This window comes from Pseudophryne corroboree, chromosome 8 (assembly GCF_028390025.1).
Source record: "Pseudophryne corroboree isolate aPseCor3 chromosome 8, aPseCor3.hap2, whole genome shotgun sequence".
In the NCBI taxonomy this organism is placed as follows: domain Eukaryota; kingdom Metazoa; phylum Chordata; class Amphibia; order Anura; family Myobatrachidae; genus Pseudophryne; species Pseudophryne corroboree.
In genome coordinates this window covers 342,084,976-342,100,890 of record NC_086451.1, presented here as the reverse complement: position 1 = coordinate 342,100,890, position 15,915 = coordinate 342,084,976, and the positions used below count along the sequence as shown (strand labels likewise).

Sequence of the window (15,915 nt, the reverse complement as noted above, 5' to 3'; positions counted from 1 at the left end):
TCTGCCCCGACGTCGGAGTTGGCGCCTGGAAGAGTCATGGCCTCAGCGTTATGATATTCGGATCCGCACATCCCAGACCTAACCTTAAGATGACTCTCAAGATGATTTAACGCAAAATAATAAAATACTACATGTGCCATAGCCAAATGATCAGACCCCATATATAATACTCTGGCACCCTACCCCCCCAGCTCCGCGGTTGGAGGATCGGATCTGACCGGATTACCTGTTCATTAAACGGACTCGGGCCTGTGTCCCCCCAGCAATAATTTTTCCTTCCTTTTTCTTTTTTACCCCCACTCCTACCCTACCTCTTATGGATATAAGCCACTATGTCCAAAAACAAAAAAGCATCGCAAGCTCCGACTAACTTCTTTGGGTCAAAGTCCAAGGGCTCACAGAACCCCACCATGGCCGCAAGCTCCCCCCCCTCTCCATGTTCGTCGGAAGTGGGTATCGATCCCCAGATACAGGCGGTTATGTCGAGCCTATTGGAGGGAGTGCAGTCCGCGTTCAAGCAAGAACTCTCGAACGCTATAGCCGAATTTAAATCGGACCTTACAGATCTCGGTAACCGGACGGATGCACTGGAAACAAAGACGGACGATCTCTGCCGCTCCCAACACCGCATTGACAGTGAACTCGCTAGATTGCACGAGGAAATGGAGTCCCTCAAGGAGCGACAAGAGGACCAAGAAAATCGCTCGCGTAGAAATAATCTGCGCATACGTGGCGTTCCAGAAACGGTCCTCGGCCCATCACTACCAACATTCTTGAGAGAATTCTTCATACACTTGGTACCAGACCTCACAGTCGAAGAATGCCTTTGCGACAGGGCACATAGAGCACTCCGGGCAAAACCATCTCCCGCCCAACCGCCCAGGGATGTTATTGTCCGTTTCCATTATTTCCGTTCGAAGGAGAAAATCATGTCCTCCGTTCGAGACACATCGGAGATCCTGTTTAAAGGCACACAGCTGCAGATCTTTCAGGATCTTGCACCCTCCACCATCCAAAAACGGCGAGACCTCCAACCGGTCACCCGGATCCTACGACAACACCAGATCAGATACAGATGGGGATTCCCCTTCCACTTACATGTTTCGGTCAATAACTCTGTTCACTCGGTCAAGACCTTACCCCAAGGACAGGAACTGCTGGCAAAGCTAGATCTCCTCCCAACATCAGCAGTAGAAGACATGGCGGCCTCATCATCCCAACCGCCACATCCTCAGTCCCCTCTTCCCGACTGGACACGGGTGACCCGACAGCGCAATGTGGACAAGGACCCTCCCTGACCTGGGGAAACCCCCCGATGTGTATAGTGCATGAACTGTCGGTGCAACTTCTCCACGACTCGAAACGAGTGTGAACAGTGGAAGATTCGACCTCAGTTCAACTACCAGTATCGTAACTATCCTTGGTTAATGCTGTTATAAACAAGTTATAACTGTTTGAATCCCCCCCCCCTCCTCCCTCCCTTTCTTCCAACCCCCCTCCTCCCCTTCCCTTCTTTCTCCCTCCCCAATTTTTATTTTTTTCTCTCTCTTTTTTGTTTTCATGCTTGCATTTTTGTTGTATGGACACAGTTCTCAATGTCCTATATTATATTATGTTTGCTATAAATGTAAAAAGGTCATAGCCATTCCCAGCCTTCATGGCCCGGGTGACGCTCACCCTCCCACATGGTAGCTCAGTTACCCCCCTACAATCCCTTACTGTTGTTTATAATGTTACTAACTCGATGCTTTTTCCTAGCGGCCCCTAAACGGGACCCACAACCTCAGGGATGTTTCCCCGTTTGGGGTACTTCTTCTTCTTCTTTTCTATGTTCTTTCTTTTCTCTCTTTTCTTGTGGCCTCTGCTTGACTTTCCTGCTCCTTCTCTTGCTTGGCCTGGAGGGGTGGCCTTTGCCTGGCACAAATTGTACCTCGCTGGACCATACCTGGCAATATGCCGTACTCCCCCACGTAAATAATCATGTCTCTTAAAATATTCTCGGTCAATGTAAATGGCCTGAATTCCCCTAGGAAGCGTACCGTGTTCCTGAGTGCTTGCAGACGTGAGAAAGTTGACATAGCATTCCTGCAGGAAACACATCTCACCGGTCCCCACACTCGGCTTACGGGCAAATGGTTCTCCCAGTCCTACTTTGCCTCAGCAGACTGCAAAAAACGGGGTGTGGCCATCTTAGTTCACCGTAATATCCCGTTTATTCACTCCAGGACGGTGACAGACCCAGACGGACGGTTCCTCATGGTAATGGGTACCCTCCGCTCTAAGGCTTTCACCCTGGTCTCCGTCTACGCCCCCAACCAAGACCAATCTTTGTTTTTTGATTCTCTCTCCAAACGCCTATCACGAGAAGCACAGGGAAGCATTATCATGGGTGGTGACTTTAATACCATAATAGACCCCTTGCTGGATAGATCTGGTCCTCCGCCTCATGCTTCCATGACGACCCTCCCTCGGGCTTCCCGCACACTTACCGCCACCATGAAACTCCACGGTCTCTGTGACACTTGGCGTTCCCAACACCCCCACACCAAAGATTTTACGCACTTCTCAGCTCCACATCAACACTATTCCAGGATTGACATGATCCACATCACCACTGCCCTAGTGCCACTGATCTCGGACACGGGCATTACACCACTGACTTGGACGGACCACGCTGGGGTCTACCTCCTCATAGATATATACCGCTCGCCTCATAGGAAATTTAAATGGCGTCTTGATGACTCGCTTCTACAACACCCCTCTGCACTAGAGGAAACTAGACTAGCGATTACACAATACTTCACTGAAAATATATCTCCCGATATTCCACTTAATATCCTTTGGGAAGCCCACAAAGCCACGATTCGCGGTACCTTATTAGCAAAATCGTCGGCAATCAAGAAAAAAGCCGCACAGGAAATAGCCTCCCTCGAATCAGAAATAGCCACCTTACTACCCAAACACAAAGCATCCCCCGACCCCTCTTTACTCACCCAGATAGACTCCCTCCGAGGACAACTCAACACTCTCCTATCCACCCGCGCGGCAACAATTCTTCGGAAGTTGCAACAACGCTTTTACGACAAAATGGATAAAATAGATACCCTACTAGCCAACAAACTACGTCGTAAGCAAGCGTTGGGTGCAATAGATAAACTGTACTCGCCACAAAGGGGAACCTATACATATGACCCTGAATTGATGGCTGAAGATTTCCGCCTGTTTTATAGCTCCCTCTATAACTTACCTGACTCGCCCCTGCTGTCTCCTGACGGATCCGGGGGAGTGCGCTCATATTTATCCGATACCCCCCTCCCAACCCTATCCGACAATCAATTGGAAGCCCTAAATAGTCGAATCTCGGAGGAGGAGACAATAGCTGCCATACGATCGATGCGCTCGTCGGCTGCCCCGGGTCCGGACGGTTTCACAGCCCAATATTATAAACTCTTCGCGAAGGAACTGGCCCCACACCTAGCCTCCCTATTTAACGGTATCCTCGAGGGAGCCTCCTTCCTGCCGGAGACGACTCGGGCCGATATAGTGGTAATACCAAAGCCTGACAAAGATCCGACTAGCTGCTTAAATTACAGACCAATCTCATTATTGAATGTTGACTTGAAAATATACGCGAAAATACTAGCTAACCGTCTGGGTCCCCTGATGCCCGGCCTGGTCCACCCGGATCAGGTCGGCTTCATTCCTGGACGCCAGGCGTCCGACAACACTAGAAGGGCAATAGATCTAATATACTCAATCCAAAAACGGAAACCTCCCTCTCTCATTTTGGCTCTTGACGCGGAGAAGGCCTTCGACCGCATATCGTGGTCTTTTGCCTTTGCAGTCCTTGACAAAATGGGATTCTCCGGAAACTTTCTAGAGGGAATTAAAGCACTCTACCACTCTCCGTCGGCCCAGGTTATGGTTAACGGTGTCTCCTCCTCCAGTTTCGGGATCACCAATGGTACCAGGCAGGGATGCCCCCTCTCCCCTTTAATCTTTGCCCTAGTCATGGAGCCCCTAGCAGCAAGGATCCGGAATAACAGTGCTATCCATGGAATATCCACAGGCCTATCTGAACACAAGATAGCGCTATATGCCGACGACGTCCTGATCTCCCTCACTGACCCAGCCCAATCTCTCCCCGCGCTTTTATCTGAGATTAGCTCATACTCACAGCTCTCAGGTTATAAAATAAACATGAGCAAAACAGAGGTCCTTAACTTTTATATCCCGGCAGCTCTCAAACAAGAACTTCAAACTATTCTCCCCTGTAACTGGCAAACCAAGAAAATTAAATACCTTGGTGTGTACTTGACCCACCATCACCACCAACTTTTCCAAGCAAATTATCCCCGTTTATTACAGACAATTAAGGAGGACTTGGTGGACTGGTCCAGTTATTTTATATCATGGATAGGCAGAATTAACTCTGTCAAGATGAGCGTGCTCCCCCGACTCCTGTACTTATTTCAGACCCTCCCGATCTACGTCCCTACCTACGTCTTCAAGACCCTACAACGCCAATCTTCCCTCTTTATTTGGAATCACAAACGCCCTCGAGTCAGACTTAAACTGCTTCAACGCCCCTCCAGAGGCGGCGGTCTGGGTATCCCGGATTTTAAGAAATACTTTTATGCCGCGCAACTCGCTCAATGTGCACAATGGTGCAACGAAGGCGGGACGCGGAAGGTCTGGGTGGGGATAGAGGCGGAGGAGACGGGCCTAGCTACACTATCCTCCCTACTGTGGCTTCACCGGAACCAGCGTCCCCGTGCGGCCCTATTGCACCCTGTAGTAAGTCGCTCCCTGGCAACATGGGACCTGACAAATAGACGGTTCAGTTTGGCCCCATACCCATACCCGCTAATTCCGTTATTTAACAACCCAGCCTTCCCACCAGGTATGAGCAGAGCCACGCACACATCTTGGCGCATGAGTGGTATTTTCTATGTTAATGATATCACCTCCACAGCTACGTTCCCACAATTCGCAGATATCCGTGAAGGAACAGTAATCCCCTCATCGGACTTCTTCCGCTATCTACAAATTAGACATTTCCACTCCACCATCACCACCACCCTTCTCCACAGACATTTATCCCCCTTTGAACACATTAGCTGGAAACGCACCAACACTAAAGGCCTCATATCAGACATCTACACCCTCCTGGACGACCTCCCCACAACATCCCGGGCCCCTCATGAAGTGGCATGGGAAAAGGAATTGGGATTCACTATAGACAATGAGGACTGGGTAGATATATGGGACAATGCGGCTTCCAGCTCCATATGTGTAAGAATTAAAGAAAATATTTATAAATTACTCTACCGATGGTACTATGTCCCGTCCCGTCTACATACTATGTTCCCCGATACTCCAGATAGATGCTGGAGGGGCTGTACGGACATCGGTTCATTCTTACACATATGGTGGGCCTGCCCTAAAATCTACACAATATGGGGTGAACTCATCACCATGCTTTCGCGTTTATTCGACACCTCCATCCCCTCCGACCCCCAATACTTTTTGCTCCCCATGACTCTTCCTACCCTCAACAGACATCAAAACAAACTATTCCGACATATAGTCTCGGCAATGACATGCCAAATTGCCACAGACTGGAAGAGCCCGACCCCCTCACCAATACAGGGGATAATTTCTCGGATATGGTATGTCCACAAAATGGAATACATGACCGCAGTTATTCGCAATACTGCGAAGCAATTCGATAAAGTATGGTCCCCATGGCTAAACCTACAACAGGCTTCCTCCCCATTCATAATCTGACACGGCATGCCAAGGTCCTATCCACCTCTTGCCCCCGAAGGCTACCCCTCCACCTCTTTGCCCTCTCTCTACTCCCCCCCCCCTCTTTTCTTCAACCGGAGGTGCCCAGCCTCCTATGCTTTTCTGTCCCCTTCTGATCGCTCTCCGAGCACTCTCTTTTTTTCATTTCCTTTGCTGACTCTCTTGACGGAAGGCCACTCCGTTGCCGAGAGTTTCCCACTTTTTATGCTCTAACTTGAATCTCTAAACACGGGAAAACACAAAAACAAAAAAAAAAGGATCCATGCTGTTGTAGCAACAATTTACTGTACCTACATTTGTATTTTAAGCACCCAAAATGTTCGGGTGCTCTGTTATGTTATCATTGTACCTATTTCATGATCCACTCAATAAAATGTGTTTAAAAAAAAAAAAAATATTCTAGTATAGTCTGTTGATAATCTTTTATTTTGCTATACTTTATGCTTCATGATACCTAATTGTATTTTCTCAAACTCTTTGTTTTAGAGTGGATGTGGATTCTGATCTCGACCAATTGGTAAATACCCATTTCTGACTTTATATACTTTGACCTTAATTGTCATAATGAAGTATGGAAAGTTGTTTTGTTCCTGTGGTATGTTTCTTATGCTTCTTAACAACCAGCAAACAGCATGATTGTGGACTTAAGAAGCTGGCATAGTGTCAGTGTATTTGTACTTGAAACATTTTCCATCTGGGTCAGACTTAGTAATAGCCTCCACTTTAGTTAGGATTAATATGTCATGTTTATTGGTGCAAGCCGTTTCACTAGGTGCCCAAAAACAACCCTTTTAAAAGCTGCATTGCAGACAAGAATCCAATAAAGTATGTCTGGCACTGGAAAGTTAAATACAAGGGGAATAATTGACTGAAATAGAATCAACATAGCTTGCGGTATAATACCACAACAATTCAGCCAATCTAACAAAAACGTAGGTTTGTGTGGATGGAAGTCTGACTTCAGATCTTCTGCCCCCATGTTGCTTTTTGATCAACTGACACGGGGCACCAGCAGAACCGTGCTCTGTAATCTGATAGGGATTAGGACTGTATACATCTATTTTATCTACAAATTCCAGAGAGTCTTGCATAGTGACTAAATTGCTGTAAAAAGAAGCCGGGGGAGCGCTGTCTGTTTTTTGTCCTGTGTCTGTGGAAGAACCCTTTCTGTTGTCAATTTCTAAATATAAAACAGTTTCGGGGGTTTTTTTGGTATGTGATCTGCAACTCTATTTCTCTAACGTCCTAAGTGGATGCTGGGGACTCCGTCAGGACCATGGGGAATAGCGGCTCCGCAGGAGACAGGGCACAAAAAGTAAAAGCTTTTGGACCTAGGTGGTGTGCACTGGCTCCTCCCCCTATGACCCTCCTCCAAGCCTCAGTTAGATCTTTGTGCCCGGCCGAGAAGGGTGCAATCTAGGTGGCTCTCCTGAGCTGCTTAGAAGTAAAAGTATACTTAGGTTTTTTTATTTTCAGTGAGTCCTGCTGGCAACAGGCTCACTGCAGCGTGGGACTAAGGGGAGAAGAAGCGAACTCACCTGCGTGCAGAGTGGATTGGGCTTCTTGGCTACTGGACATTAGCTCCAGAGGGACGATCACAGGCCCAGCCATGGATGGGTCCCGGAGCCGCGCCGCCGGCCCCCTTACAGATGCTGAAGCAAGAAGAGGTCCATAAATCGGCGGCAGAAGACTTTCTTGTCTTCATAAGGTAGCGCACAGCACTGCAGCTGTGCGCCATTGCTCTCAGCACACTTCACACTTCGGTCACTGAGGGTGCAGGGCGCTGGGGGGGGGCGCCCTGGGAAGCAATGAATTTACCTTATTTGGCAAAAAATACATCACATATAGCTCCTGGGCTATATGGATGTATTTAACCCCTGCCAGTTTTCCAGAAAAAAGCGGGAGAAGAGCCCGCCGTGAAGGGGACGGGGCCTATCTCCTCAGCACACAGCGCCATTTTTCCCACACAGCTCCGCTGGTAGGAAGGCTCCCAGAATCTCCCCTGCATCCTGCACTACAGAAACAGGGTAAAAAAGAGAGGGGGGCACTTATTTGGCAAAATAACAGAGATAAGCAGCTATAAGGGATAGACACTTATTGTAAGGTTGTCCCTATACATATATAGCGCTCTGGTGTGTGCTGGCAAACTCTCCCTCTGTCTCCCCAAAGGGCTAAGTGGGGTCCTGTCCTCTATCAGAGCATTCCCTGTGTGTGTGCTGGGTGTCGGTACGTGTGTGTGTTGACATGTATGAGGAGGAAAATGATGTGGAGGCGGAGCAATTGCCTATAATGGTGATGTCACCCCCTAGGGAGTCGACACCTGAATGGATGGCCGTAATTAAGGAATTACGTGACAGTGTCGGCACGTTACAGAAAACTGTTGACGACATGAGACAGCCGGCAGCTCAGTTAGTGCCTGTCCAGGCGTCTCAAACACCGTCAGGGGCTATAAAACGCCCGTTACCTCAGTGGGTCGACACGGACACAGACACTGACTCCAGTGTCGACGGTGAAGAAACAAACGTATTTTCCAGTAGGGCCACACGTTACATGATCACGGCAATGAAGGAGGTTTTGCACATCTCTGATACTGCAAGTACCACGAAAAGGGGTATTATGTGGGGTGTGAAAAAACTACCCGTAGTTTTTCCTGAATCAGATGAATTGAATGAAGTGTGTGATGAAGCGTGGGTTACCCCCGACAAAAAACTGCTAATTTCTAAAAAATTATTGGCACTATATCCCTTCCCACCAGAGGTTAGGGCTCGTTGGGAAACACCCCCTAGGGTAGATAAGGCGCTCACACGCTTATCAAAACAAGTGGCGTTACCGTCTCCAGAAACGGCCGCCCTTAAGGAGCCAGCAGATAGGAGGCTGGAAAATATCCTTAAAAGTATATACACACATACTGGTGTTATACTGCGACCAGCAATCGCCTCAGCCTGGATGTGCAGTGCTGGGGTGGCGTGGTCGGACTCCCTGACTGAGAATATTGGTACCCTGGATAGGGACAGTATTTTATTGACTATTGAGCAATTAAAAGATGCATTTTTATATATGCGAGATGCACAGAGAGATATTTGCACTCTGGCATCAAGAGTAAGTGCGCTGTCCATTTCTGCCAGAAGAGGGTTATGGACGCGACAGTGGTCAGGTGATGCGGATTCAAACCGGCACATGGAGGTATTGCCGTATAAAGGGGAGGAGTTATTTGGGGTCGGTCTATCGGACCTGGTAACCACGGCAACGGCTGGGAAATCCACATTTTTACCTCAAGTCACCTCTCAACAGAAAAAGACACCGTCTTTTCAGCATCAGTCCTTTCGTTCCCATAAAGGCAAGCGGACAAAAGGACAGTCATATCTGCCCCGGGGTAGAGGAAGGGGAAAAAGACTGCAGCAGACAGCTTCTTCCCAAGAACAGAAGCCCTCTTCCGCTTCTGCCAAGTCCTCAGCATGACGCTGGGTCCTTACAAGCAGACTCCGGTACGGTGGGAGGTCGTCTCAGAAATTTCAGCGCGCAGTGGGCTCACTCGCAAGTGAACCCCTGGATCCTGCAAGTAGTATCTCAGGGGTACAAATTGGAATTCGAGACGTCTCCCCCTCGCCGGTTCCTGAAGTCTGCTTTACCAATAGCTCCCTCCGACAGGGAGGCGGTATTGGGAGCCATTCACAAGCTGTACTCCCAACAGGTGATAATAAAAGTACCCCTCCTACAACAAGGGAAGGGATATTACTCCACACTGTTTGTGGTACCGAAACCAGACGGTTCGGTGAGACCGATTTTAAATCTAAAATCTTTGAACACTTATATCAAAAGGTTCAAATTCAAGATGGAATCACTCAGAGCAGTGATAGCGAACCTGGAAGAAGGGGACTATATGGTGTCTCTGGACATCAAGGATGCCTATCTCCATGTTCCGATTTGCCCTTCTCACCAAGGGTATCTCAGGTTCGTAATACAGAACTGTCATTATCAGTTTCAGACGCTGCCGTTTGGATTGTCCACGGCACCCCGGGTCTTTACCAAGGTAATGGCCGAAATGATGATTCTTCTTCGAAGAAAAGGCGTATTAATTATCCCTTACTTGGACGATCTCCTAATAAGGGCAAGGTCCAGAGAACAGTTAGAAGTCGGAGTAGCACTATCTCAAGAAGTACTACAACAGCACGGGTGGATTTTAAATATTCCAAAATCGCAGCTGATTCCGACGACACGTCTGCTGTTCCTAGGGATGATTCTGGACACAGTCCAGAAAAAGGTGTTTCTCCCGGAGGAGAAAGCCAGGGAGTTATCCGAGCTAGTCAGGAACCTCCTAAAACCAGGAAAGGTGTCAGTGCATCAATGCACAAGGGTCCTGGGAAAAATGGTGGCTTCTTACGAAGCGATTCCATTCGGCAGATTCCACGCAAGAATTTTTCAGTGGGATCTGCTGGACAAATGGTCCGGATCGCATCTTCAGATGCATCAGAAAATAACCCTGTCTCCAAGGACAAGGGTATCTCTTCTGTGGTGGCTGCAAAGTGCTCATCTCCTAGAGGGCCGCAGATTCGGCATTCAGGACTGGATCCTGGTGACCACGGATGCCAGCCTGAGAGGCTGGGGAGCAGTCACACAAGGAAGAAACTTCCAGGGAGTGTGGTCAAGCCTGGAGACTTCACTTCACATAAATATACTGGAACTAAGGGCAATTTACAATGCTCTAAGCCTAGCAAAGCCTCTGCTTCAGGGTCAGCCGGTGTTGATCCAGTCGGACAACATCACAGCAGTCGCCCACATAAACAGGCAGGGCGGCACAAGAAGCAGGAGGGCAATGACAGAAGCTGCAAGGATTCTGCAATGGGCGGAAAATCATGTGATAGCACTGTCAGCAGTGTTCATTCCGGGAGTGGACAACTGGGAAGCAGACTTCCTCAGCAGACACGACCTACACCCGGGAGAGTGGGGACTTCATCCGGAAGTCTTCCTCATGATTGTGAACCGTTGGGAAAAACCAAAGGTGGACATGATGGCGTCACGCCTCAACAAAAAACTAGACAGGTATTGCGCCAGGTCAAGAGACCCGCAGGCAATAGCTGTGGACGCTCTGGTAACACCTTGGGTGTTCCAGTCGGTGTATGTGTTCCCTCCTCTGCCTCTCTTACCCAAGGTACTGAGAATTATAAGACTGAGAGGAGTAAGAACTATACTAGTGGCTCCGGATTGGCCAAGAAGGACTTGGTACCCGGAACTTCAAGAGATGCTCACAGAGGACCCGTGGCCTCTGCCGCTAAGAAGGGACCTGCTTCAGCAGGGACCCTGTCTGTTCCAAGACTTACCGCGGCTGCGTTTGACGGCATGGCGGTTGAACGCCGGATTCTGAAGGAAAAAAAAACATTTCCTGCAAACAGGACTGTCCATGGGCCTAAAGTTAGGGTCCATTAAGGTTCAATTTTCGGCCTTGTCGATTTTCTTTCAGAGAGAATTGGCTTCATTTCCTGAAGTTCAGACTTTTGTAAAAGGGGTACTGCATATACAGCCTCCCTTTGTGCCCCCAGTGGCACCTTGGGATCTCAATGTAGTTTTGGGATTCCTAAAATCACATTGGTTTGAGCCACTTGCCACGGTGGAATTAAAATATCTCACATGGAAAGTGGTAATGTTGTTGGCCCTGGCTTCTGCCAGGCGAGTATCTGAATTGGCGGCTTTATCCTATAAAAGCCCTTACCTGATATTTCATTCGGATAGGGCGGAATTGAGGACTCGTCCTCAATTTCTTCCTAAGGTGGTTTCAGCGTTTCACCTAAACCAACCTATTGTGGTGCCTGCGGCTACTAGGGACTTGGAGGACTCCAAGTTGCTGGATGTAGTCAGGGCCCTGAAAATATATGTTTCCAGGACGGCTGGAGTCAGGAAATCTGACTCGCTGTTTATCCTGTATGCACCCAACAAGCTGGGTGCTCCTGCTTCTAAGCAGACTATTGCGCGTTGGATTTGTAGTACAATTCAGCTTGCACATTCTGTGGCAGGCCTGCCACAGCCAAAATCTGTAAAAGCCCGTTCCACAAGGAAAGTGGGCTCATCTTGGGCGGCTGCCCGAGGGGTCTCGGCTTTACAACTTTGCCGAGCAGCTACTTGGTCAGGGGCAAACACGTTTGCTAAATTCTACAAATTTGATACCCTGGCTGAGGAGGACCTGGAGTTCTCTCATTCGGTGCTGCAGAGTCATCCGCACTCTCCCGCCCGTTTGGGAGCTTTGGTATAATCCCCATGGTCCTGACGGAGTCCCCAGCATCCACTTAGGACGTTAGAGAAAATAAGATTTTACTCACCGATTAAATCTATTTCTCGTAGTCCGTAGTGGATGCTGGGCGCCCATCCCAAGTGCGGATTGTCTGCAATACTTGTACATAGTTATTGTTAACAAAATCGGGTTTTTGTTGTAGTGAGCCATCTTTTCAGAGGCTCCTCTGTTATCATACTGTTAACTGGGTTCAGATCACAAGTTGTACGGTGTGATTGGTGTGGCTGGTATGAGTCTTACCCGGGATTCAAAATCCTTCCTTATTGTGTACGCTCGTCCGGGCACAGTATCCTAACTGAGGCTTGGAGGAGGGTCATAGGGGGAGGAGCCAGTGCACACCACCTAGGTCCAAAAGCTTTTACTTTTTGTGCCCTGTCTCCTGCGGAGCCGCTATTCCCCATGGTCCTGACGGAGTCCCCAGCATCCACTACGTACTACGAGAAATAGATTTATCGGTGAGTAAAATCTTATTATTTCATGCATTAAACAAAAGTAGAGACTTATACAGAGAGTTATGGTCCACCCTCCGTAATACCTTGTGTGATTACCTGCTCTGTGGTACCAAAGACCATTCTACACTTCTATATACTGTACTACTTCCTAAAGATCACTCACATTGTGGGGGAGACATAACGTTTGCTGCCCACTGTTCTCTAGGATTAATTGATACACATGATACACAAGAATTATAGTGATGTGGATAATAACTTGCCAATGTTTTAAATGGTGTCAAAGAATGATGTCCGTAAAGTGATTATAGGCACGTTGGTGCTGATTCATGGTGACCACTGTGCCAGTTTGCTCATGCACAGAAAATGGACGGGCGCATCTGTGCTGATGAAGACTTGCTTGCTTCCAGCACTTATGTCCACCTGTGCGTGGAAAGGTTGGCACAGCAGGGCAAAGGATCATTCTAACGTAGGCCAAGCGCTGTTGTGTTCCGCTAATTGCATACACAGGCAGACCTACAACCAGGTGTATACATTTCTGCGGATGGTCTGGGGCAGTGCAAGTACACTGATGGTGATGACGTTTGTGACTGGCAGATTATGAACGCACTGATGATAATTACAGTTGCTGTTTTTTTTGTTGCCCCGGCATATTTGCCCACCCCGTAAGTGTCATAGAGGGTTGTTTCTGCTGTATTATATAGACTTTTGGGGAGGGTTTATGGCTTTTTGACACCTAATGGTAAATGCATGTTTCACAAGCAAAAGAAATGGTTAATATCAGGGACATGAGTGTATGTGATGCATGCATGGATGGCGTAAATCGGGCACACGTGCTACCGGTGCTGAGCGGTGCCCAACTCGTGCTTGATGCAGGTTTATCTTGTAATGCGAATATTTCTGCATCAGGCTGTTCGTGTCTAGCTGCTAAATACAACAAAGAGACGTTTCTGGCCTCAGGCGCTAATGACCACTCATTTGGTTTTAATTGGACTATTAGATGAGTGGCCACATGCTCCTACTCCAACTTGAATTAGAGATTTGCGCATTCTAAACTCAACGCATACAAACTGTTTTAAAAGACACTGCGTCCATATGCCCACTGGACTGTTGAGGTAAAGTGGGGCCAACTACGGGTATTTTGTGGGCTTGTATATATGTGTATCAATTCACGAACAACTAAAGACATTACTGAGGCACAGGGCACCTCTTGCCTCAGTGATACTGCTGGTTCCTTATGAATTTAAATGGATAGGCATGAATGGTGGTTGAGTGCCATTTTAAAGGCTACACTTTCATTTTTAGCAATGTGTTTTCAGTGATGTCATCAGGTTATTCACAATATAAAGTTGACAAGGTTATCACGTGTTGTGATGTAAGTGTTCAACCTGCAAGTGACAGAGGCCGTACCTACAGAGCAGTCTGATTGCCGAGTACAGTGCCTGGAGAACTGTGTTAGTGCAGCATGAAAACATGTCATGCGTGAAAGCTCACAATCACTTGGCAGCTTTACTTGCAATAGTATAATTGATCCAAGCTATAATCTGCCTGTCTGATGAACACATAAACAATCTGTACTACAGTATGCTTTTAAATGAACCTCATTGTGTCTGGACGCTGGTTGAGTATCCCTTATCCAAAATTCTAAATCCCACATTTTTGGGTCCCATAATGAGATAATGACATATATTATATACTAGGTGATTCATCGCGCCCTATGGGCGCTCTTCACACCGTCATAAGGGGCTACGCCCCCGTAATCTCTACTGAAAAGTGAAGGTGTAGAATAGTAGTTGTATAGTTTTTGTTGGTGGAATGGGAGGTTTGTTCGTAGATGTAGTATGACAAAAGGGAATGTGATGGTGAATGGGGTGCAGGGTCTTGTGAGTGGGTGAACAGTGTCTTCAGGGGAGGCTGTACAGAATGTGGCTGTAAATGACATGTTAACGTGTGGCTGTGGGACTGCGATGTAGGTTGTGACTGCTTGTGGTGAGGGATGGTGGTGAAGGGTGTGCGTGTGGTGTCTGTGTGGTTATAGAAGGGGACATGTGGATGGGGTTGTTATTGTAGAGGTGTAGTGTAAAAAGGTCTGTGTAGCTGTAGTCAGTGGTGGCGGTTGTCCTGTGTGGAGGATGTGAATGTGTGAGTCTGAAGTGTGTGTGTGTGTGTGTGTGTGTGGTTTGGTGTATGGTTGGTTTTAAATGGGGGTGTTGGGCATCGTCGAGGGGGTGCATAGGTGCTGTACTTGTGTAAAGGTAGGTGGATTAGGGGTAGGGGCATAGTAGTTATGAGTTTTGGGTTGTGGTGTCTTGTGATAGGGTTTGTGCAGGGTGAAGAAAGTTGTGTGATTTTTGGAGTGGTGGTAGGGTGTGTTAAGTTGATTGTGTGGAGTGGAGCTGTAAATGTGTGTGTAGGCCATGTGGTTGGTTGTAGGGTAGAGGGGTAGTGTTGTGGGGTAACTGTTGTTGTGATGGGTAGATATAATCCGTGTTGAGGGTCAGAGTTTGTACGTGGTAGGTGTTGTATATATTGAATGCTGCATTGTGGAGGGGGGTGAAGGAACAATGTTTGTTGTTTAGTTTGTTGTGGAAGGGGTACAAAAATTGTGCGTGGTGTAGAGAAAATGGTGTGTTTGGGGGGCTGAGCAGAGTGAGGGTGGACGGTGGATGTGGTGTGACCAGTGTATGAGTTGGGCTAGGGATGAGGGGTGGGTGTGGGGTTAGGTGGTGTAGTAGTTGGTGGAGTTGTATGTGTGTGCTTTAGGGTGAGTTTGTTGGAAGGGTTTTCTGCATAGGGTGCTTTGTGTAGGGTATTGTGGTGTGCGGTGTGTGGGTGGTAGGTTGGGAAGGGGGCAGCAGTTGGCATGTTGGTGCTTGTAGCTGAGACGGGTCCAGTTGTGGGCTAATTGTTGTGGTGATGGTGTGACAGAATCCATGGGCTGTATAGATAGGGAGGTGGGTGTGTGATAGGGGTAGGGTGGTGTTGGGCTGGATTGTGGGGGGTGTGGAAGGGAATGTGGGTGGTGGAGTGTTATTTTGGAGAGCTACGTGGTTGTGTGTGTGGGTTAATAAAAGTGGGTGGGTAGTGATGTATGGTGGTTGTGTAATTGCGTGGGGATGGGTGGCTGCCTCTATGTGTAGGGGTGAGGGATGGCGGTGGTGACAGGACATGCAGTTTGTGATGGAGTTGTGGTTGTGTGTGGTAGGGGGATGGAGTTGGAGGTGTGCATGGGTGGAGTGTGTTGATATGTGATGGATGGGTGGAGGGTTTTTTTTTATGGCGGGGTAGGAGTGTGTGCATGGAAGGGGGGGGCCATTAGGTGAAGGTAGAGGTTTTTGGGGGGGTTTTTTTGGGGGGAGAAGCTGGATGGGT

At 48.1% G+C, this 15,915-nt stretch overlaps 1 protein-coding gene across 1 annotated transcript in view; it reads left to right on the top strand.

Moving 5' to 3' along the window:
* Window positions 1-15,915, top strand: part of SLC9A6 (solute carrier family 9 member A6) — a 161,570-nt gene that overhangs the window by 125,870 nt on the left and 19,785 nt on the right. The window contains exon 13 of the mRNA XM_063937453.1: window positions 6,298-6,328. Coding sequence (XP_063793523.1) covers window positions 6,298-6,328 — 31 coding nt within the window. The remainder of the gene's footprint in view (window positions 1-6,297; window positions 6,329-15,915) is intronic.